Raw genomic sequence first — 21,420 nt, 5'->3', positions numbered from 1 at the left:
GCCGCAGGCTGGCGGACAGTGTGGAGGGAAGTGGGAAATCCACCACCGGCTGGAGCAGGACAGCCACCGGATAGTTTCCTTCTAGGAAGAAGCCCCGTTCACCCCCTCATTACACCTAGTTCCCTGCAGAATCATTCAGGGCTGGGGAGTGGTCTCAGGTTACCTAGGCACATGTTCCTTGTCCTAGATGTGGAGTCTATCTAGTGCCCTCACCTCCCAGAAGTCTCTTGGGCTTCTCTGTTGCCTGGAAACGAGATTGAGAGGAGGAAGGGGTGGGGGGACCTAGTAACCTCAGCAGTGCTGGAAATCATTTTGGATTATTTGGGCTCCCAAAGGCACCTGTTGGTGAGAGGCAGAGCCAGCTGCCTCCTTAACTGGGAAAGTGGTGGCAGCACCCCCATCTGGCCAAACCTAGCCCCTGCAGCTTGCCTGCTGCTGCCCGCTGATCCCACTGTCCCTCTAGGGCCGGGGAGCACACTACCTGGGAGGTGTAGGAGCATGGCCTGAAGTAGGGGGCTGCCCTCCTTCCTCCTGTGTTCATTCACTCTTTAAAATCCACAGGATCTTTAATCACCTTCAATTTCAAAAGTCCAAGTCAGGTGACCGTTACTGATCCCTGAGCTAAAGAGATTGGTCTCTTATCTCAAGTAAAGGTCTCTTGGAGAAAACCCAGGTGAGCCCTATGCAGCCTGACACGTCTGGAGTAATCTGAGGAAAGGGTCCAGATGGCAGCAGGGCAGGACAGGAGGCCCCACGGTCTCCCTCACCACTGCTGCGTCTCCTCTACCATCCTGTGCTTCTCTCCGGCTCGGCCGCCTAGGGAACAACAGTGGCCCACTTTGGTCTTTCTAGAGCCTGGAACCTAGGTCCTCTAAGAGAGGAGGAGAGGCCACAGAGGAGCCCATGTGCCAAGGATGAGAGGGGAGAACTGAATGCTCTGGGACTGGGGCTAGAGAAAAGGGACTCATGGCTGAGGAATATGGTTCCCATTTGAACCAGACATATATCTTCATTCCTTGTTTAAACTCAGCCATGCAGGGAAATGAAACCTCAGGTATGGGACAGAAAATTCATCTTATTTCACTCCCAGAAGGGGCCCCAGTCTCCTTACAATACCTCTGCCAAGAGGTGACCCTGGTTCTGGCTGAACACTGCCAGGCATGGGAACTTGCTCCCATCCAGGGCAGTCCAAGGTAAACTGTCACCTGGCTGGTCTCCCAAGCCAGCCTGGTCAGTTCACACTGCCCACAGAGGAGCCTGCCTCCAGTTCCTAGGACCAACCACGACTGGATTTATCCTGAGTACCTAATCCTGGGACTGGTCCGGAGAGTGCTGCTCCTGAAGATGAGGGACTGGGTTGAGAGGGTCAATGACCCCCTTAGTGCTGCAGTGGAACTTAGGTACTTACTATTCCTTGCCCAGGGAATGCAGATGGTCAAGGATGCTTTCTTTCCTGATTCTCATACCTGTTCTCTTCTGAGTCTTGGCTGATTCTCTCAGGCAGGCTTTTGGGATTATTTCTCTTCCTTGCCCTTAGGTTCTAGGGCCCAGGCCAACCAGAGGGTGGGCAAGTGGCTGGCTGACTTCCTCCCCTCTCTTCCAGACACAGGGGGATTCCAGCTAGGAAGAGTGTTCATATTCTGGAACCCAGCTCAGCCTTAACTGAACAACCTGGAGGCATGGGCTTTAGTTTAATTATCAAATTTCAGAGTGGGCATTCTTTGGAGTTGGGTACAGTCGAGGGGATGGGAAGAGGTGCTTCCTTATGGCTCCCTGGGAAACTTGCCAGACATTTCTGTCTGCACTCACTTCATCTTCACGACTGCCCCGTGACACAGATAGTAGGCAATGTTCCTGCCTACCCCCGTCCGGGCATCCTCCCACCCCACCCCACTCATACTTGACAGATGAGGGGGCTGTGGCAGAGCAAGGTTGGGTGGGAAAGCAGATTCAGGGCTACAGTTCAAATTCAAGGGCTAGGAGTTCAAGTCTCCTGGCTCTCCAGTGGAGGGCTCACTTGTTTCCAGGCCTATTCAGCCCACCCAGCTTCCGCTCCTGCACCCCCTCCCTGCCCCTGCACCAGCAGGGCGCAGTTTGACAACTAGGCCCTCAGCTCGGGGGGTGTATCCGGCTGCCGGCAGGGGTGAGACACTTGGAAGGCCTCCAAGGTCAGCAGTGACTTGTTGATGCGGCTGATGGTGGGATAGGGCGTGAGATCCACCTTGTACCTGCAACAGAGAAACACCCACCTAAGCCAAGGGCTGCAGAAGAGCAGGGAGATGGCCCTGTGAGTGGTGGGGGAAGCACAGAGGCAGAGCTGGATGAGGTCTCTGGGGCTGGCCAGGAAAGGACTATGAAGGCAGCCCTGCCAGGTGGGGAGGCCTTGTTCACAGGCAGCTCTCTGGGAAGTGGGAGATCTTGGGTGGTATCATCTGGCATCTCTGCTTCCTACTGTTTCTATTCCAGGCCATGGTTATTACAGATCCTGCTATCTGTAAGGCCCAGTGCTGGGCATTTACATATACAGATTATCTCCCCATCCATGTCATAAGCTTCTTGGGGGCAGGGAATGTGTGATGTATGTTCATACCCCTAATGGCGCCTAGCACAATGCCTTCCGCAGGGAGGCTGTCATTCATGTCTCACTGAAGGGCTGATGGAGGAAAGCAGAGGTAGCACTCACTGCCGGGCACAGACACACCACCGTGGGGGACAGCAGGCTCTTGGGGTGGTTTCTTTTAGGGGTGGCCACCAGGTGAGCCACCTTCCCTCAGGAGAAGAGGCTCTGCAGTATCACCTGGGCTGCAGTGAGCATGGAAGGGGCGTTCCACTGACTTCTGCTTGTCTCTTCCAGGCCACACTGGCTGGTGTGGCCTGGCACAGGGGGCACCCTGGCTGGTTGGGAGGGGTCTCTGCATGAGATGCTACCTTAGTAGATGAAGTGGGGGGCCTGACTGTGGGAGGAAGCTGGGTGTTTTGAGGGGAGGAGCTAGGAGGACAAAGGAAGGCCATGGGCCTCTCTCTTACCTGTCAGCATTTGCCACCTGAGGCACTAAGCACAGGTCAGCCATGGACACCTGCAAAGAGAGTCAGGTGGGCCTGCGTCAGGGTGTGCACCCCAGACTCACACTGGTGACAATCTTGGGCTGCTGGCCTGGGTGTTCCCATCTGCTTTTGGCTCATCGACCCCACCCCCACCTCATCTCCCCTGGGCCTGTCTGGGTCTGTCCCCGGAGCTGAAGTGCTTCTCAGGCCGCGCTTCTCAGGCTACTCTTCTGTTGCCCTGACAACCAACTCTGCGGGTAGCTAGAGAAGGCCTGATGGTGGGATAGGGCGAGAGCCAGAGATCGCCTTAATAAATGTTCTGCCCTTGTTAAAAACAACCACAGGCACTTAGTGAGGGCTCCCAGCAGCGGGGGGGCGGGGGATGCCTCTGTGTGGGTGTGGGGGGCTCTGGAACCAGAATTACCACCAGGCCAGGGCCTAGCCTATAGGAGTCAAGGGCACCTGAATCCTAGAATCTTAGCATTGGGAGGGAATGGAGACACCATCTATTTTAATCCCTCATCTGATGGCTGGACCACCTCTTCATCTCAGAGATGAGGTCTTCAGCTTGAATGCTTCTAGGAATGAGAAACTCACTCCCCCTTGAGGCAGCTGACTAGGAAGGAGCTGAGGAGCTGCCCACGAGCTAACCTCTACTTAATCTAGAGAGACCTTGGGTCCCTGGACTCCACCCCCTCCACTGCAGAGGCCTTTTCAGGAAGCTCTCTGGGCCATGCCTGCCCTGGGCTGGAGGGAGGTGGCTGAGTCTAAGAAGAAGACAGTGACAGCTGGAGGTCAGCCTGAGGGAGGAGGCCCTCTGGGCAGGCCTGGGGAGGGCTTACCTCGTCTCCCACACAGTACTTCCCCGCTGTGCTCTGCAGGATCCGCTCCAGAGCTGTGGGGAGGCAACATGAATACTCTTACTCTGGGTACAGAAAGGGGAGATCAGCCTTTCTGCGCCTTCGTGTCCATTGCTATGACATGGGCAGCTCTCTGAGTGCCAGGCTGGAGTGTGTGCTGGAGGGAACATGGCAATCAGATCTGGAGAGAGTTGATCGGGACACGGGGATGAGATGATACCTCCCTGTAATCTTCAAGTTCAGCTGCCATTCCCTCCCCCAAGGGGGCAAGACCTGCCACTGGCCAAGGCAGCACCTCTCACACTGCTGGGCTGGCACTTGGCTGGCCTTGTCTCCATGGCTAGAGTGGGCAGTGAAGCAGAGGTTGGGCCATCCAGCTCCAAAGAGCCTCAGTCACTGAGGTTCCCAGAAGTGCCAGAGGTTGAGGCCAGGTTTGGATGCTGCCCATCCCACTGCCTCCTCGGCCCTGCCCCCACCCTCATCCATGCCACTGTCAAGACCAAAGAGCCTGGGAGGCTGTTGCAGATGCCCAGGGCCCTGGGTGTGAGGGCCATTTCTCTGAGAGGTCACCATGGGGCAGTTTGCAGGGGCAAGGACTCACCATTAAATCCAGAACTGATGACCTGCTGGGCCCAGCTCAGCTGCTTCTCCTGTCCCACTTGCTTCAGGACAGACAGGTTCTGTGTAGCCCAAGGGAAAAATCTGGGATGAGCTTTGGGAGCCAGTCTGAGCCCATCCACTCAGCCAATTCCCCTCAGCCAGGCCCAGTTCCCACATGTACACCTGGCTGTACACCTGTCCTGCCCTGGGCCCTGTGAGCTCTTTCATCCCATCTGGGCCCTGAGGTTGAAGGGAGATGGTGATTCTAGCAGCCACTTTCTCAGGCTGCCCCAGTGATCCCTGAAGCTATGACTCTGGCAGAGACGTGTACAGTGGAGGCACAGGACGCTGCCTTGGCTGTGATGGGTGTGGCCACCAGCCGAGGCCTCTTTCCCCTGTATCCAATTCTTCTCCCTGACATGGTCCCTTGTGAGGAAAGGGAAAGCGATACAGGGTTGGGGGCAGGGTTGGGGAGGAGATAGGACTAGCTTTCAGGAGATTTGGACTCTGGTTTCATCCTTGTACCTCTGGAGCCATTTCACTTCTGGGCTTCAGTTTCCTCATCTGTAAAATGGGGATGTCTTTATGCTTCGACCTCCTTTGTTAAAAAAGACAAAGTGACATGGTAGTGGGGGTGGGGGGCACAAGTGCACAGTCAGGGGGCCTGGGCTTAGGTCCTAGCTCTGCCATCCTCAGCGGAGTGACTCTGCAAAGTCACTTTACCTTGCTGGGGCTCTTTCCTTGTTTGCAAAGTCAAGGTTAGCACCTATGAACTGTTTTAACACTTACTTTTTTGTTTCACCTGTGAAAATTTACAATTTTAGGAGAATCCCAATCTATGATACAGAACAGGTGGAAGGGGGGCTGCTCTGGTTAAAGGCAGGAGGCCAGGACCCGTGCTGCTCAGCCTTTCTCTGTCATCTGGCCCTTTCCCCACCTTGGCCACCTCGGGACGTGTCCTCAGACACCTGGGGCTTCTAGGAATGTGGCTGGAGCCCCAGTGGGTGGATGTTTTCTGGGCTCCCTCCTCCCTCTGCCACGTGGTCCAGGGCTACGCCCCTGAGGACCCCCTCTGTCTTCCTGTCACCCCCACCTGCAAGCGGGGCACGTCACCATGGGCTCGCCACAGTCAGCATGCAAGTGTTTGAAGGTGAGCATATGCGAGGGGGCAGGCGCACAGAAGCCACACCTGCAGGGGCTGGATGCCGCTGGCAATGAGGTCAGAGATCATGCGCACGTGGGCCCTTTTCTTTGGGTCCTGAGGCAGGAGTCGCGGAGTGGGCCGGGTCTCTTCTAGGTACTCAATGATGGCCAGCTGTCCGGAGAGTAGTAGTAGGGCAGGGAGGGTCTGGACCCCTGGACCACAGGGGCCTGCAAACTCCTCCTCCCCACCCAGTTCCAGCACCACCACCATCACCCCCTTCCCCTTCCTCCCCACAAACCCTGTAAGGCCAACAGCATCCCGTAGGAGGATGAGCTCATTTTGGGCCCCTACCTACTAGAACTTGGTACCCTGTATACTTGAGTCTCCCTTCACTTCCAACCAACCTTCCTCCCTCCCTTGTCCCCACTAAGAGCTGTTCCTTGGCCAGATGCAGGCAAGGAAGAACCGTGAGGTCCTCTTGGTCAGGGTACCACTCTGACGAGGGGCCTCCCAAAGGCTCCACTCACTGACTGGCCAATAGTGATTCCATCAATCTTCAGGGCTGGCACCTGCTTCATGGGATTCAGGGCCTGGAATTCTTCAGAGAACTGTGGAGACAAGGCCCTGGTGGGCTGGGTGGCCTGGCCTGAGTTGGCTAAAGCAGAATCCAGCAAGGAAGAAGGAAGCCCTCAGGCCTCCTGCCCACTTGCACCTCTCTCCCCTGGGGAAGGCCCTGGCTCTGAGGCCCAGGGTGATACCTGGGGGATCCGTGCAGTAACCCAAACCCCAGTGGCTGCTGAGATACAGGCTTCCTCTTAAGGGCCTGGCTATGTGCTATCTCTGCACTTACATGTGGTCACCACGGCACATCCAGAAGGCCTGGCATGGGGCAAGGACCCAGCCACCACTCACCTTCCTGGAGTCAGACATTGAGAGGCCAGGCTGTGCTACAGAGCCCAGACCCTGAGCCCTCCCCGTGACTCGTCTTGCTGCACAGCTTGCTGCCCTGCCCCACAAGGAAGAGCCAGCAGCCTCCTCCAGCCATGGGGACCATCGGGCACAGGTTCATCTCTTGGGGGCAGAAGTCTGCATCCCCTGCCAGGTCCCTCTCTAACTCTTTCATTGTGGCTTGGGGGTGGCCTCCTTACCTGCTGCCCTCCATCCTTTATGAGGTTGACGGTTACCATCTCATAGTCAATGCTTTTCAAGGCCAGAGCTAGGAGAGATGGCAGACAGCAGGTGGGGGACAGCCTCTGGCCATACTTTCCAGGATGACAAGAGGGAGTGAGGCTTCTCCACACTGCTGTGTGGCCCTGACCCCTTCTTCCCAGCTCCTTTGATCACCACCTACTCCCCTACCTCCAGTCCATGATGCTCTGCTTCTTTTCCTCCTGAACTTTCTGTGTCCTCAGTGGAACCCTCATGCCCCTGGGTATGAGGGTATGTGCCCTGGCACTCTGGGCTCCTGAAGGACAGCAGGGAAGTGTCCCCTTCATCTCTGCCCCCTGTAGGGCCTTACCCAGTGGTAAGTGGGGCTAATTTACTGGAGACATGCAATTATTCCCTGATGAAGGCATCTGAGGGCCAAGGGCAGGGGCTCAGTGACCATGCAGGGCCCACACTCTTCTGTTTAGAGAAGAATCGCTTTCTAATCTGCTCTCTCCGTTCTCAGGGCCATTTACTACAGATTCCAAGCAGGGGCATCAGGGCTCTCTGGTGGTCTCACAGCATTTGCTGTGACCCCCAGTGACCGATTTCCCTTCCATCTCCTTTGATGTTTCCCCTTGGCAAGATGAGGTAAACTGTCAACCCTTGGGGAGGAGATTATGTGTGTGTACATGCACACACCTGTGCATTAAAAGACAGTGATGGCCAGTATCAGGTAAAGGAGCAAGGGGAGGAGGGCAAGCCATGGCATAGTCTGCAGAGAGCCTGGGAGATACGGGGCTCCGCCTCAGCGCTGGTCAGCTCTACCCTGGAGAGTGACAGGGGCCAGGGCCAGATGGGGGAGGCCAAGCATGCAAGCCCTGCAGAGGCAGTGCCCACGCTGCTTGATGCCAGCCAGGGCAGAGGCTCTGGGCCTACGGAAGGCATTGTCTTGGAGGAATGTATCCTCAGGTACCCCAGTGCTCTTGCCTACTGATTCCAGCAAATTTCAAGTGACTGTGAAAGCAGGGAGGGTCATGGAGGATGGCTTCCCAGTCAGGACCAGGCTCTCAGAAGCAGGCTGCCTGGATTCAAATGTCATCACATTCATTTGTTAGCTGTGTGGCCTTGGGTAAGTAACTTCATGAGCCTCTGTGCCAGTTTCTTCAGCTGACAGGCTGCACAGTGCAGTAAAGAACATGGACTCTGGAGCTAGACTAGCTGGTTCAATTCCAGCTCTGCCTCGGACCAGCTGCATGATCTTAGGCACGTTATTTAACCTCCCTGTGCCCCAGTTTCTGCACTTGTACAATAGTGACAATAATAGTACTTCCCTCCTAGGGTTGCTGAGGTTTAAAGGGAATCATGCACACAAAAGCACTCAGCATAGTTCTCCCTTTGTATGAGCTGCTATGACTCTGACTTTGCCAAGGGCTGTGTTACGCTGAGGGAGAGAAGGGTCAAACTAGGACTAAACCAGAGCGCCCCAGTTTTTCCTTCCCTGAAGCCTCTGGGGTTGACACTGGCCAGTTCTGTTTAATTTGCCAGATCAAATAAGATAAGAACTGAGGAAGGCCAGCTGTTCCCTGTCCGTTACCAAGGACCTCTGGATTCTGTGAGCCTGTCTGAAGCATGGTTGCTAAGGAGCTTTGGAGAGCAGTGCCGGAGAGGTGGTGGGCCCAAGAGAAAAAATAACTTTCCTTCCTCTCTCTCACCCTGGACTTCTGAGGTGGAGGTGCCATTCAAGGCTGAGGGCTCTAGGAGGCCGGGGAAGATGCTGGTTGCTGGGGGTGGTACCCTGTTTGACAGATGTTAGCTTTTCACCCAGGCCTTCTTCCACCCCATTCCACCCCACCCAGGCTCTCAGAGGAAGCACAGCTCTTACCTATTCGAACTCTCCATGAGCAGGAGCTTCGGAAATAGGAATAGAGGATGGGCTGAGGAGAGAGGACGAGGATGCACATTAACCTGTGTTTGGTGGGTTCTCAGCCCCAGGAGCCCACTGGAGGGGAGGAAACAGCTCCCAGTCAGGGGGCTCCAAGCCAGCGCTGTTTCTTCCTAGCCCGCTAAGCTTCCTTCCTCAGGCCTCTGTCTGAGAAAATCAGGCCAGACTCAGAGCTCTCTGGGTCAAAGGCCTTGGGAGTCATGTGGGGTCCCTTGGCTCTGAACTGTGCTGTCATGCATTCCTGAGGTCCTAGGGACCCCCCCCCCAAAAGGGGCCACCAGCCTGCAAGAGCCTTCCTTACCTTGCTAGACTCAGTCATGGTCCGTGGTGACCCTTGGCCTCTCAGGGAACGACCCCTCTCACAGAGTTGCAGGGTAGGGGGAGGAACCCTGAAGGGGGTGGATCCCATGAACCAATGGGGAAGTTGGGCTAATCAGGTGTCAGGGGGACTTTGACTCTGGTCAGAAAGGGCATCTCTTTCCAACTTGTGGAAAACTTTTTATGTTCCTGGTGGAGCCAGGTTTGGTGTCCTGGGCAGACAGGAAAGCCTGGTTTTGAACCAGTAGTTCATGTGGTGCAGTGGGCTGGGAGCTGGCATCCCTAGGGTCTGGTCCCAGTGCAGCAACTAACTTGCATGACTGGGGACAATCCCTGCCTCCTCTAGTCTTTGGCTCTCTCATCTGTAAAACAAAGGTTTGCCCTAAAACGATAGCTTACTTTCTTCCAAAAGTGGCAGAAAGGCCAGGAATCTAATCTTCTGATGCTTTGGTGCCCAACTCTTTCAACATTCCACCAGAGTCTCAGCTGGTCTCATAAAAGTAGCTGGGGAATATGCCCATTGGCTCCAAAGTTGAGGTCATAAGCTGGCAACCCACAGTGTTCTGTATGGTCTACAACATCTTTCAAAATGTTTTCATTAGTTGCTAACATTAAAAATCACAATGTTTCATATATAAATCCTGTTGTCTGTTTTTTTCTGTTAAAAATCTGGAGATAGTAGACTCAGTTCCTGATTGGCAACAATTGATTAGAGCCTTAATGGCCCCCTTTAGTCAGGGTATGCCCTCTCAGATCTGCCCACTTCTCTCATTTTTGTTACCTTGAGGCCCTGGAGGCAGCTGGGTGTATGACCTCTCCTCTAAAGTTTAGGGGACTCAAAGTTAATTTCTCTGGTGCTTCCTGGTAACCAGCACTTCAAAGCAGAACCCAAGACAGAGTTACCAGTAATCAGCACTCATGAATCTTCCAGCAGATACATAGTTATCCTTATGGATGAATAACTCCATAGAATTTCTTAGATCACCCCTGTCTACCATCCCTCTGACTACAGACATTTCACCCAAGTCCCCTCTCCCTTCTGCACCCCTAGTACACCAAGCTGCTATCTGACTCTGCTTTCACCAACTCTGACTTCTATGTGGGCAGGGGCACAAGTGGGAACCCAGGTCCTCCTAAGTTGGTTCCTGAACCTAAGAATTCCAGTCTATACCGAAGGCAACTTTTGTAGGGAAAGTGAAGGCAGTTCTGGCACAGAGGGCAAGTGATAGGCAGCAGATTTCCTTGGAAGGAGAGTTGGGAGGTCACAATTAGATATACACTGTTCCGAGGTAAATCCTTTTCCTTACCTGGTTAGGACGGATGGGCCCCTAGGGTCAAGAGGCAGCGGCTGCTTATAAAGAATGGGACCACTAGAGAGTCGCAGAGATTAGCTTAGGATCCTTGAAGAAATACCTTACCTAATAACCTCACCTTTGACTTGTACTAAGGGTCACCACAGAATCACTGTAAATGCCACTGCCTCCAGGTTTCCTACATAGGGGCCATCAGAAGATGTAACGGAGGGCAGTTTCTGCTCTTTCTCTTACCAACCAATGATAACTTATAAACCATCCCATGTTCCTTTTTGCATTTGTAGAGCTAAATTTTAAGCTCAAAGTAACTATTTCATCACCACTCCTGGAGGAATTTTGTTTCCAATTCAAATATGGATTCTGATCAGTCTAGCAGATTTTATTTTTAAACCATCTCTTACACATGATTTTAGAGAAAGACTCCTACAGTTCCCTTTAGGCGTGGGGGTGGGGTAGGCTATACATAGTTAAATCAATGCTATATCCCACCTGATGTGCCTGCCACTTTTCTTTGAGCTACAGTAGTGGTTCCCAAACTTTAATGATTCAACTGGGGCTTTTATTAAACACGGATTCTCAGGCCCCTTTCACAAGAAATTGATACAGTGGTTCTGGGGCGGGCCTGGAAAATGCATATTAAAACCGGTAAGTTCCTCAAGTGACTGTGATGACTAAAAGTACCACTGCTTCCCCTCGCCCCTGGTGCTCTCTCAGAAATGCGAACAACCCTGGAAGGCCACAGGTTAGCTGTTTGAACCTGTTCAGGTGATTGGAAGGGGAGCACGCAGGACCGTACGGAAGAGGAAAACGAGGGAGGACGTTTGGAAGACCTAGCAGATTGGGTGCTAGGGGAGAGACAGGTGAAGCGCGACGGTACAGCGACCAAACCAAGCCCAGCATGCCCAACGAGAACTCGTCCTTCCTGGCCCAAGCCTCGCTGAACCACAGGCCCCAGCGGTCAGCGCGCAGGCGCAGAGCGGGAGCGATGGGGCGCGTGCAGCGCGGCGCACTGCATGCTGGGAATCGTTGTGGGAGCTGTGAGCGGGGCCGAGCGGCTCACCTTTGACCCCGCCCCCTAGGGTTTCTCACTGTTTCTAAGAAGCGCCCCTCTCCCCAGATGCGCAGCACAGACCTTCCCCGCTTGCATCTCGCACTTCGGGCGACCCCTCTTCCAGGCCAGGAAACTTCGCCCTTGCGACTCTCCCACTCTTCGAGGATTCAGGCCCAGTGAGACCCCGACACGTCAGAACTTAGGTTTTCGCCTTGGTAAAGTGAAGGGTTGGATAGAATGAGCTTTAAGGTCTCGTTTAGCGTGCCCCGCCCTGCAGCCACGCCCCACTCCCGGCGCTGCTGGGAATTGCAGTTCCTTGAGCCTGTTTCCTCCCGGGCCCGGCCAGCCCGGCCCTCGCGGTCCGTCATGCTCCGCGCCACTAGCCGCCTCCCAGCGGCCCGGGCGGCGACCACGCTCCCCGCCCAGCCCAGAGGCCGGCGCCCGGCGCCCCGCCGCCGGCGCAAAGAACTACATTTCCCAGGGCACCCCGAGCTGCCCCTTGGTGACTTCTTGGCGGGGCGGCTTGCAAGACCCAGAGTGCCTGCGGGCCGGAGGGCCATCCTGAGGAGGGGAAGGATGCCGCCGGCGGTGGGCAGAGGACTGGCAGGGTCCGAGCTGCGTCCCCGGAGGGGCCGCTGTGGGTCCCAGGCTGCTAGAGCTGTGGGCCCGGACGTGGCCGCCGAGGCTACAGCGCGGAGCCCCAAACGGCCTGCTCCAGGCTCGCGGCGCTTCGAGGCGGCAGGCCGGTGGGCTCTGCTGGCCCTGGTGACGCTGATGTCCTTCGCCACCCGCTTCCACCGTCTGGACGAGCCGCCGCACGTCTGGTGAGTGATGGGAGGGATTCGGCAGGCACCATGGCAACTGGGAGGGAGGGGCGCACCTTCTCATTGGTCCGGAGGCATGGAGGGGGCGGGATTCATAGGCGGAGGGGCGGGGCCTCGCTGGGAGTCGTTGGGGAAACTGAGGTTTCTGATGATTGACTCTGGCCAGGTGCAGTCTCTGAAAGGAATAGTTTTTGCTCCGGTGGGTGGCAGGGGAATTCCTTAGGATCTGAGGAAGCAGTCTTCATGTCTTGCTAGTTATGCTACAGTGTCTCACTGACTCAAATTGTGGCTTTTAAAGGTGCTGTGGCCTTTCCCAGGAGAATTGGAAATTCTTAGTACAGAATTTCCTAAAACCTGAGTTCCTAATCTGCAGGATTTCCAGGCATCAGTGGAGGGGAGCATTCCTAACTGGATACCTCATTCTCGGGAAGCAGGTCGGGGGTCATCCTGTGAGGAGAGACATATTTTCTTAAAGGTTTTATTTTGCAGGAGTCAAATTTAATTAAATAAACTTAAAACGTCTCCAGCTAGAAGGAAGAAAACTTTTATACAGCCTGAAAATGGTTAATTTGTTTGGCCAAGAAGTTATACCATGTATTCTCAGTATCACTGAGGAGAAAGTTTGTGTAAGAGTTGTTAGAAGTGGAACTCCTTGATTGAAAACCAAGTAAGCAAGCTAACAAGCTATCAGGGTTAGTTAATCAGTTAGTTTGTAATTATTTCATGAGGGCTGGCAGAAGATACAAGACTCCTGGGTCAGAGTCAAAGGACTTATTACTAATAGCACAAGAAGCAGGATGAACAGCCGCATATTGGATTCAGTTTCTCATGACCCCGAAGTCCCACAGGGTGAAGCTGTGGGCTCAGATTGATGACTGTGCAATGACTGCACACAGTAGGTTGCCTTGCAGCAGGATGAGACCAACTTGTTTTGACTGTGCTGTCCAGGGTCCTGAATCCAGCCACCTGTGAATAATTTTATGTGTGGAGGGGTGTGGTGGAGGGGGACGGGCTGGGAGAAAAGACCAGTAAATCTTATTTCATAGAGCTGGAGTGTAGTCTAAGGCCAATCTATTTACATTGTAATCTGTAGACAGGTGTTTTGACTGATCTTTGATGTTTGGTGTCATTGCCAATAATTACGAGTTCCCCCATTAGAAAAAAAAAAAGCAACTCCCATGCCTAATGGAAAGACATTCCATGGCCCATTCTTCCCTGCATTCTAACATATTATCTGAAGAAGTGCAGGTCACTCTAGTTCAGAATATTTTGTTAAATTTTATTTGGGTCGCCATCGATGTGATGTAGCTCTCCATTACAGTGGTTTTGTTAAGCTACATGGGCAGTGTCACTGAACAGTTGCAGCCTCAGTCACTATACAAGGCATAACCTAAGGCCCCAGAGTGTCAGGAGAAGAATATGAATTTGTATCAGTCAGTTTGATAGAAGGTTGTGCCAGTCTGTGTGTTTGTACACATGTGAAGGAAGTCCATGTTTGGGAGTTAATGTTGGTGACATCAGGTACATAAGGATGGTTCAAGACCGGCCATGTCCATGAGTTTTTCTGATCTCATAGTGGGATGACACACTCAACAACAGGTAAGATTGCTAGCTATCACTGCCACTGGACTTAATTGTACCATATTAGTGTTTTGCCAGGCTGGGTGCTGGGCCTAGGGGACAAAGAGAGCATTAATTGTTCCCCTCTGTTTACATTTCCAGGGCCCTAAGATGTTCTTTCCCCAGGTGGCAGGGTTGTTTCTTTCCTCCCATTGCCATATAATCTGTGGGTCCCACTCTATTACCTGTAACTTCACCTTTACTCCGGTTATCGCCTACTAATATCCAGACCTTTCTGCCAAGGGCATTGCCAGAAAATTGACAAAGACTCATTTTGCCTCCCATCTTGGCTCATGTGAGCCACTGTAGATGGACTTTACAAGTAGTATACCCAACCAAGCGATCTTTATGCTCTAAAACTATGTCATTCCAACAAGAAAATCAGGTGACTGAACTAGAATTAAGTTTTAATCCCATAAACTCCCACCCCAACCGCCAAGCTGATCTGGAGTTGCAGTTAGGGGAAAGAAAGACAAATAAAGCCCAGGAATAGTCAGGGGAGAAGCTCAAAATTTCAAAATAGGTTTTTTTTTTTTATAATAATCGACCACCCCTTTTGTCTTGATTATTACCTACTTGGTGGCCATGAGAAGAGGAACCGTTTCTAGTTAGGTGATCAAACTACTCGACTAAGATGTGTGAACCAGGAGGAGGTGAGGGAAATAGAGTCAGAAATATTTTTGATAAGACAATTCAGTGCTTGGCAGTATCAGATGCCTGTGGATGGTAGAGAGTATGGAGTGTCATCAGATACCTTGACTATTGGTCCATTATTGGGTGGCCATTGCAAAAAAAAGTGCACCACTGTCAGACTGTAGATGGTTAAAAAAGTTGAAAACATGATATAGTTTAGCTTCAAGGGCTACCGTGATATATCTAGAGTCAGATGATTGGACTGGAACAGCATCATCAACACTGTAACCTGAAAGAGTGCCAGCAGCAGTGAGGCACCAGTGATAGCTTGGAGAGGGGAGCAAAGTCCTAGTACAGTTGGTTTTTTTGGAGTGGGCAGGATCAATGCCCCATGCCATGTGGCTTCGTTTACTGCAAGACAAACAAGCCAAATTCTGGCAGGAGTCACAAGTCACCACAATGTAGCAATGGCTTCTGCTTTAGAGACATATAGTCCTTTTCTTTGTGCCTAGACCATGGTGGGAGATGTGTATCCAGGCCTGGTGCACTGATGCATCCACATGGCAATGGCAGCAGTCTGGTTGGTTCAGGTTTGATCAGCAGCTTGATTCTAGCCAGTCTTACCAGAATGCTGGTCCTTACTGGGGCATGTACGTGAATGATCCAGATTGTCCCATCGTAGGCAGCCATGGTTTTCTCCCACAGTTCTTGGCTCCAAAGATGGGTGTTTAAAATTTCTTAGTGTGTAGTCTTCCAAATGATATACCAGATGGTTAGGCCAGTGGTTAAGAGTCAATAAAAATATAACTTGTCTGTTTCTTAGGGGTATTGTCTAAGGCAAGGGTGATGACTTTCAATTCAACCCATTTGCCAAAAACCCTCACTGCGGTTGGACTTCCAGAATTGTTGGTGGGCTGGATGATAGCTGCTGCCCGCTGGACACCATCTGCTTCTAATTTAGCCTGACCACCAGTGAACCAGGCACCATCATAGGGCCCCACTGAGCCAGAGCTTTGCTGCAGGTGGCAGAGTGGGAGATAGTTTCTTCCAAAAGGGAAGCTGCCACTTCTTCATGTGAAATCAAGATACCTGTAGGGCCAGGCCGTCTATGCTCTTGACTAGACCACTTACATTTGATCAGCGAGGCTTGTTGATCCCTTCCCTTGTTAGCCATAGATTTCAAGTTGACCCACCCTAAACTGGCAGTATCAGGCCAGAGTCCTAAGGTCTTCATGGCTCAGGCCCTCAATTTTCAATAAGAGCTTAGTAGTAGGTTGATAGTTGCCCCTTTAAAAAAGTGTGTACTTGGTGCCTGTGTCCAGCAGATGGAGCTGTTATTCTGCAGAAACCTACCCCTTCCCCACTGGTAACTTGGCTCAAACCCTATCAATTGAATTTGGGTGCTTTTTTCCTCTTCAACTAAGTCTAATAGGCCTGCATCAGGAGCAATGATGACAGCCATCCAGAGATTATGCCACTCCCAGGTGGGGAGTGTCGGGAGTGCTGGATGCAGGAGGTGGGAGGAAGCCTTTTTTCTCCTTTAGCCTCTCAGGCTTGGCATCACTTCTTCCCAGTCTGCTTTCCTGTGTCTGGTGAGCTCCTGGGTTTAGGGGCCCTTTCCTTTCAGTCCCTGTACGCACCACCATGGCTCTCCCTGCAGTCCTCAGCACCTTCGGTAACCTGCACCTAGCAAATCCTCCACCACTCCAAGGGATTGAGTAGGGTGCTTCTGTATCCAGTAGGATCTTGAGCTTGAGTCCCTCTCCTCCTCAGAGTTCCCCAGCATACTAGGATAGGTGTGTATGGCCTTTAGTCCCCTTTTGGGACAGGGAGACCTTAGCCCCACCTTTAATCATCTTACTCTTTAAAGTAGCTGAGATTGTGGCAAAGGGAGAGGGATCATGGGACACAGAGCAAGAGTGGCTCTGAGCCTCTAAGCAAGGCACACTTTTGGCTTGAGCACACAGCTCACCCAGGGACCTTTCAAGGTTTTCATTTTACCCAGAGTTCTATACTGTATAGCAAGGTCCTTACTGCTGACAGTTTATGTAAGCTTTTGGGATCCCTTGATTCAGCAGCCACATTCATATTCCCTTTTGGCTGGGGCTGCTCAGCTTGTTGCCCCATGGCTGAGAGTACATCCTTTCCTCCTTTTGCCCGGAAGAGCGTGAGCAGTAACCAAGGCAGCATTCAGACTGTTTCAATCCTGCCTCTCGCCACTCAGCCTCATTAATACATAGGACAAGGGAGGATTCTTACTATCTCCCTTCCCCACCACTTGGGAAAGAACATTCACTACCAGATTCCAGGGATTCTTCTCATATCCCCTAACCCAGTCTGTGGGTGCCCTGTCCTTTCTCTTACAGAAAGTTATGACTCAGCTCCTAAGCTTGTCACCAAAAATTGTCAGGGTCTCGAATTTTATTTTACCCTGCTTTCTGACTGATAAGTTAGCCTTTCACTGTTTTACGGATGCTGGCAGAAGACAATGTCCTGGGTCAGAGACAGAGGACTTTATTTCTCACAGCACAGCAAGTAGGACAAGCATCAGCATGTTGGCATCAGTTCCCCTTGCCCTCAGCATCCCATGTGACGTCCTGGGTCTGGACGAATGCCTGCACGTGCAGTGGGTTGTATCACAGCTGAGGAATATTGAGCTTGGGGAATCCGCTGTTTTGTAACAAGCAGTAAACAAGCCTGCTCTCTGTCCCAGAGGGAGATGCTGTCTCTTCCTCAAGGTTGCTGCAGACATAACCCTGAGAAGTGGACTGATAAAGAGTAGTCAGGACCTTGCATTCTTGGCATACCCTGCAAGGTCTGTAGGAGCAAGAGATAGCCTGGGAGGACTGTCTCTCCCACCACAAACACACAATAAAAGCCAAGAGAAAGTGTGACTGCTACTACTAGTTTTACTTGGGAAGTTTTTGAAGTAAAAATCTTATACCCCTTTTTCAGTATGTATCCAAACAGACTTCAAAACTAGCCACAAATGTTGGGACAGTTTAAATAGTGCCCAGCATGTGTGGGACTTTATAGTCTACGGAGTTCTTTCACATGTGTTACCTGAATTGAGCCTCGGCACCTCCCTGCGAGGTGGACATGGCAGATACTATTACTGTCTTCATTTTGTAGATGAGAAAAGAGATACAGAGAGGGTGAGGGATTTCTCTAGGTCATGCTGACAGTAAGTGGTGAAGCTGGGACTGCATCTCTCTCTCTCCCTCTCTTTTTTTTTTTTCCTGTAAATTTATTTTGTCACACTGCTTGGAAGTTACTTTTCTCTTTGACACCACCTCACTTCATGTCAAGCAGAGTGCTTAAGCCTAGCAGGTGCAGGATTAGACTTACCCCTTCTGCCTATCTGCTGGACCCACTGAGTGGAAAAAAAAAAAAAGAACTCTACATTTTTGGTAAAAAGGATGTTTTGCCCTTTATGTTGTAGGTCAGCAATAACTGCTTATGGAAGCTGACCTGGGAATAGACAGTCACTAGACAGCAACTGTTCTTCTGAGCTGCAGGGAGAGACTGACAAACAGAAATGGCCAGTCTCTGCAGGATAACCCCCATGTAGGGTGTGAAAAGGTTTACTGTGCTTATATAGAAAAACAAGATTTTTTCATTGTGTTCAGAAGCTAATGTACAGAATCACTTACTTACTTGCAAAATAATTTGCAAAATGAGAATAGGTTTTAGATTGGTTGTTAACTTAGTAAGAAAGCTCTCATTTTTTATATGCTGGTTAGTTTATTATAGTAAGATAGTGAGTTCATAGTTAGCAGATTAATTATACAAGTTGGGAGCAAAATCAGAGTCCAGGAACAATCACGGTTTATAGGCTTTTACTGATCAGTAGCCTGCAGTGTAGCTTGTAACTACACTACAGAAACTACATTACTGGTAGCAAAAGTAGTCTCAGGGTTAGAAGTTAGCAGACTTGGAAGAAAACTCTTATTACAAAACTCTTTATTATAGGAAACTCTTTGCCTTTTTAAAATAAATAGAAACTCAAGGTATAGAGTAAGTATAGATTTAATTTAAATTTATGACAACTGGTTGGTAAATATTAGCTAGGCTTTCTCATCTATCTAAATGAAGGTTAAGGACCAGCTTGATGTTTTGCTTCCTCAAATCACTTGTGTCAAAAGCTTTTTTTTAATCCAAATTTTCTCATTAATTGCTTGAGACTTATAGCCTTTGATTTTAACTGTAATTTTAACCAAGTTTTATTAAGCTATTTGTATTTATGATAATTTAAAAATTCTCATTTCTCTTTTTGTTTTCTCTTTAGTTGGGATGAGACTCACTTTGGAAAAATGGGAAGTTACTATATCAACCGTACCTTTTTCTTTGATGTGCACCCGCCTCTGGGAAAGGTGAGCAGAATGGCAGCCTAAGGGCTGGAGCCAAGTCTTAGATTGGATTTAATTCTTGGGCTTATAGAAAGAATTCCCTGACATTCCAGAACAGCTGCTTTTTCATGGAAAACCTTTGGTGTTTTTAGGAATCCTCTGAGCTGAGAAATGGATCGAGAGTCCATCAGCTGATGGATGGATAAACAAAACATGGTATTAGCTATACAATGGAATATTATTCAGATATGAAAAAGAAATGAAATATCGACATATGCTATAACATGGACGGATGTTGTAAACATTATGCTAAGTGGAAGAAGTCAGACATAAAAGGCCATGTATTGTATGATTCCATTTATATGAAATGTCCAGAACTGGCAAATCCATAGAGACAAAAACTAGTTTGGTAGGTGCCAGGGTCAGGGGAGAGGGAAGCTTGGGGAGTGATTGCACATGGATATAGAGTTTCTTTTTGGGGTAATGAAATATTCTGGAATTAGGTAGTGGTGATGGTTGTACAACCTTGTGAATAAACTAAAAACCACTGAATTGTACACTTTAAAGTGGTGAATTTTATGTTATATGAATTTTATCTTAATTTAAAAAAGAGAAATGGAAAGAAGGAGTATGTTGTATAAAGCAGAAATAGTTTAGGGGAGCTGATTGTCCACAAGGGAGCGAAACTTCTTTCCGTCTCCCCACTCCCAGCAGACACGTTTGGCCTTGTTCCTTTCACATAGTTAACAATGAGAAATTCCACCAATCAGAATTCATTTTACTCTCTTAAAAACAGACACCATTGAGAAGGCTAATGGGTTAACACTGGCACTCACTTAGTCCTTTCTTCCTAACTGGAGGCTGAGATCTTCAGCACTAAGGTGACAGGAATTTGCCTGTAATGAAGTTGGGGAGTGAACCTGGAGCATGGAGTACTTGGGGATGAAGGCAGGGGGTGAGGGGTGGCAGAGGTGATGATCCGTAACAGATGGGCTTAGGGAGAAGGCACCAGAGCATGGGGGAGGGACCAAGAGAAGGCCCTTGCAGGTGGGAGGGGTGGACAGGAAAGTAGGATAGGTGGCCTATTTCAAAATTAGCTCCAAGCCCAGAGAAAATGTTGTGCCTCTTTCTGTCTCCTTTATAAGATAACAACAATAAAATAGGAGCAATTGAATAGTCCATTTTAGTCACTTTAGATGCATTATCTTATATAATCCTCAGAACAACCTTATGAAGTTATATCCTCATTTTACAGATGGGGAAACTGAGATTCAGAGACAGTAAGTAGTTTGCCATAGCGAGCAAAGCTAGTAAGTGGCAGAGCTGAGATTCAGACTGGCTTAGTGTCTGCTCTCTTAGCCGTAATACCGCTGCCTCATGAACTTGCCTTGCCCCAGGACTCAGGCGAGTACATCTGTTACCGCCATAGAATTAAGCCGCAGAATGTGCTGAATACTTGCATTGGGCCAGCCTGGGAACTAGCCTGCCCCTAAAGGAGATTTTTCATGGGAAGCCCAGCCCAGTCTTTTAACTGGGGACTGCCTGTCCGGGTTTGGAGTCCCCCAGTGCTCAGCACAGTGAAGATGTGTGGGAAACACTGGCTGATTTGTTTTCACTGAAGCCTTCCCTTTCTCACATCTGGTCCCTGTGTACAGGGGAGAAATGTGGCTGTCCCCTGGGAGGGCAGTCCATCTGCCCCTCTAATTTATCTTCTGATGTTTCTGTGCTCTACCTGGTTGAAAGAGAGTGATGAGCAAAGTAGCTTTCATAGGTTCTGGGGCCAAGCCAGTCAAAGAATCAAAAAGGCCCTTGAAGGTGAATAGGAACTTTTCTCCTACAATACTGAGGCCAATACCTGCCACTTCACTCTGGTCCCCAGCCCTGGGCAACAGGGGCTCCAGGCAAATTGGTACGTTTAAAAGAAAGAAAAATGCCTGCACAAAGCTAAATGTTTGATCAGTGCAGAAGGAAATAAAAGGTCAAAAGCTACCTTCTCTCACATTTCTATTCCTCAGAGGCAACCAGGGCCACCTTTTGTAACAGTTTCTTATGTGTCCTCTCAGAAACTTTATACCAATATGTGTGTATACATTTATACACACGTGTATGCTAGGTCACATGAACAACACATTACATATGCAGATAGGAACAGACTAAAATCGTTGAGTAACTTGTATTTGTAAACATGATATATCTTGTTTCCACATTGGCACATAAAATGTACTCCATTCTTTTTAAAGGCTGTGTATTATTCCACTGTGCAGATGTGCCATCAATTATTTGACCTCTCTTCAGTTTGTGGGCATATATGTTATTTCCAGTTTTTAGCCATTACAAAAGCTAGTGCAATGACCATCCTTGTACATTTGTCTTTTCATAGTTGTGCAAGTGTATCTAAAAGAGCCTCCACAGCTGAACTGAAGAGTCAAAAGATACACCCATTTAGATTTACGTTAGAGATTGTTAAGCTCTTCCACAAAAGATGTTGTAATAATATCTACTCCCACCAACAGTGTACGAGGGTGCTTGCTTCTCTCACATCATTGCCAGCTCTGGTATGATCAGACTCCCA

General features: G+C 50.2%; 2 protein-coding genes across 8 annotated transcripts in view; one reads left to right on the top strand and one right to left on the bottom strand.

Annotated features, from left to right (window-relative positions):
- Positions 1 to 1,672: 1,672 nt before the first annotated feature.
- Positions 1,673 to 12,142, bottom strand: GSTZ1 (glutathione S-transferase zeta 1). Of its 6 annotated transcripts, XM_072963486.1 has the most exons (10): positions 11,504 to 11,632; positions 9,458 to 9,639; positions 8,681 to 8,732; positions 6,798 to 6,865; positions 6,177 to 6,257; positions 5,695 to 5,820; positions 4,507 to 4,585; positions 3,888 to 3,940; positions 3,028 to 3,077; positions 1,673 to 2,228 (listed from the first exon to the last, which is right to left on the bottom strand). In XM_072963486.1, the coding sequence occupies exons 4-10, from the start codon at positions 6,834 to 6,836 to the stop codon at positions 2,102 to 2,104; spliced, it is 555 nt and encodes a 184-aa protein (XP_072819587.1). In that variant the 5' UTR covers positions 6,837 to 6,865; positions 8,681 to 8,732; positions 9,458 to 9,639; positions 11,504 to 11,632; the 3' UTR covers positions 1,673 to 2,101. The 6 variants fall into 6 exon arrangements, with proteins under 6 accessions (XP_072819587.1, XP_072819588.1, XP_006206171.1 ...); XM_072963487.1 differs by lacking the exons at positions 6,798 to 6,865; positions 9,458 to 9,639 and adding an exon at positions 11,964 to 12,142 and having other exon boundaries at positions 11,504 to 11,633; XM_006206109.4 differs by lacking the exon at positions 9,458 to 9,639 and having other exon boundaries at positions 11,504 to 11,633.
- The window catches only part of POMT2 (protein O-mannosyltransferase 2), a 39,265-nt gene continuing 29,504 nt past the window's right edge, over positions 11,660 to 21,420 (top strand). The window contains exons 1-2 of one of the 2 annotated variants that reach the window (XM_006206107.4): positions 11,660 to 12,246; positions 18,788 to 18,872. In XM_006206107.4, coding sequence (XP_006206169.2) covers positions 11,660 to 12,246; positions 18,788 to 18,872 — 672 coding nt within the window. Of the gene's footprint in view, positions 12,247 to 13,280; positions 13,846 to 18,787; positions 18,873 to 21,420 lie in introns of those variants that run through there. The other variant, XM_072963484.1, reaches the window with a different exon arrangement.

This window comes from Vicugna pacos, chromosome 6 (assembly GCF_048564905.1).
Source record: "Vicugna pacos chromosome 6, VicPac4, whole genome shotgun sequence".
Lineage (NCBI taxonomy): Eukaryota > Metazoa > Chordata > Mammalia > Artiodactyla > Camelidae > Vicugna > Vicugna pacos.
The sequence above is the reverse complement of the archived record's forward strand: the minus strand, read 5'-3'. Positions and strand labels throughout refer to the sequence as shown.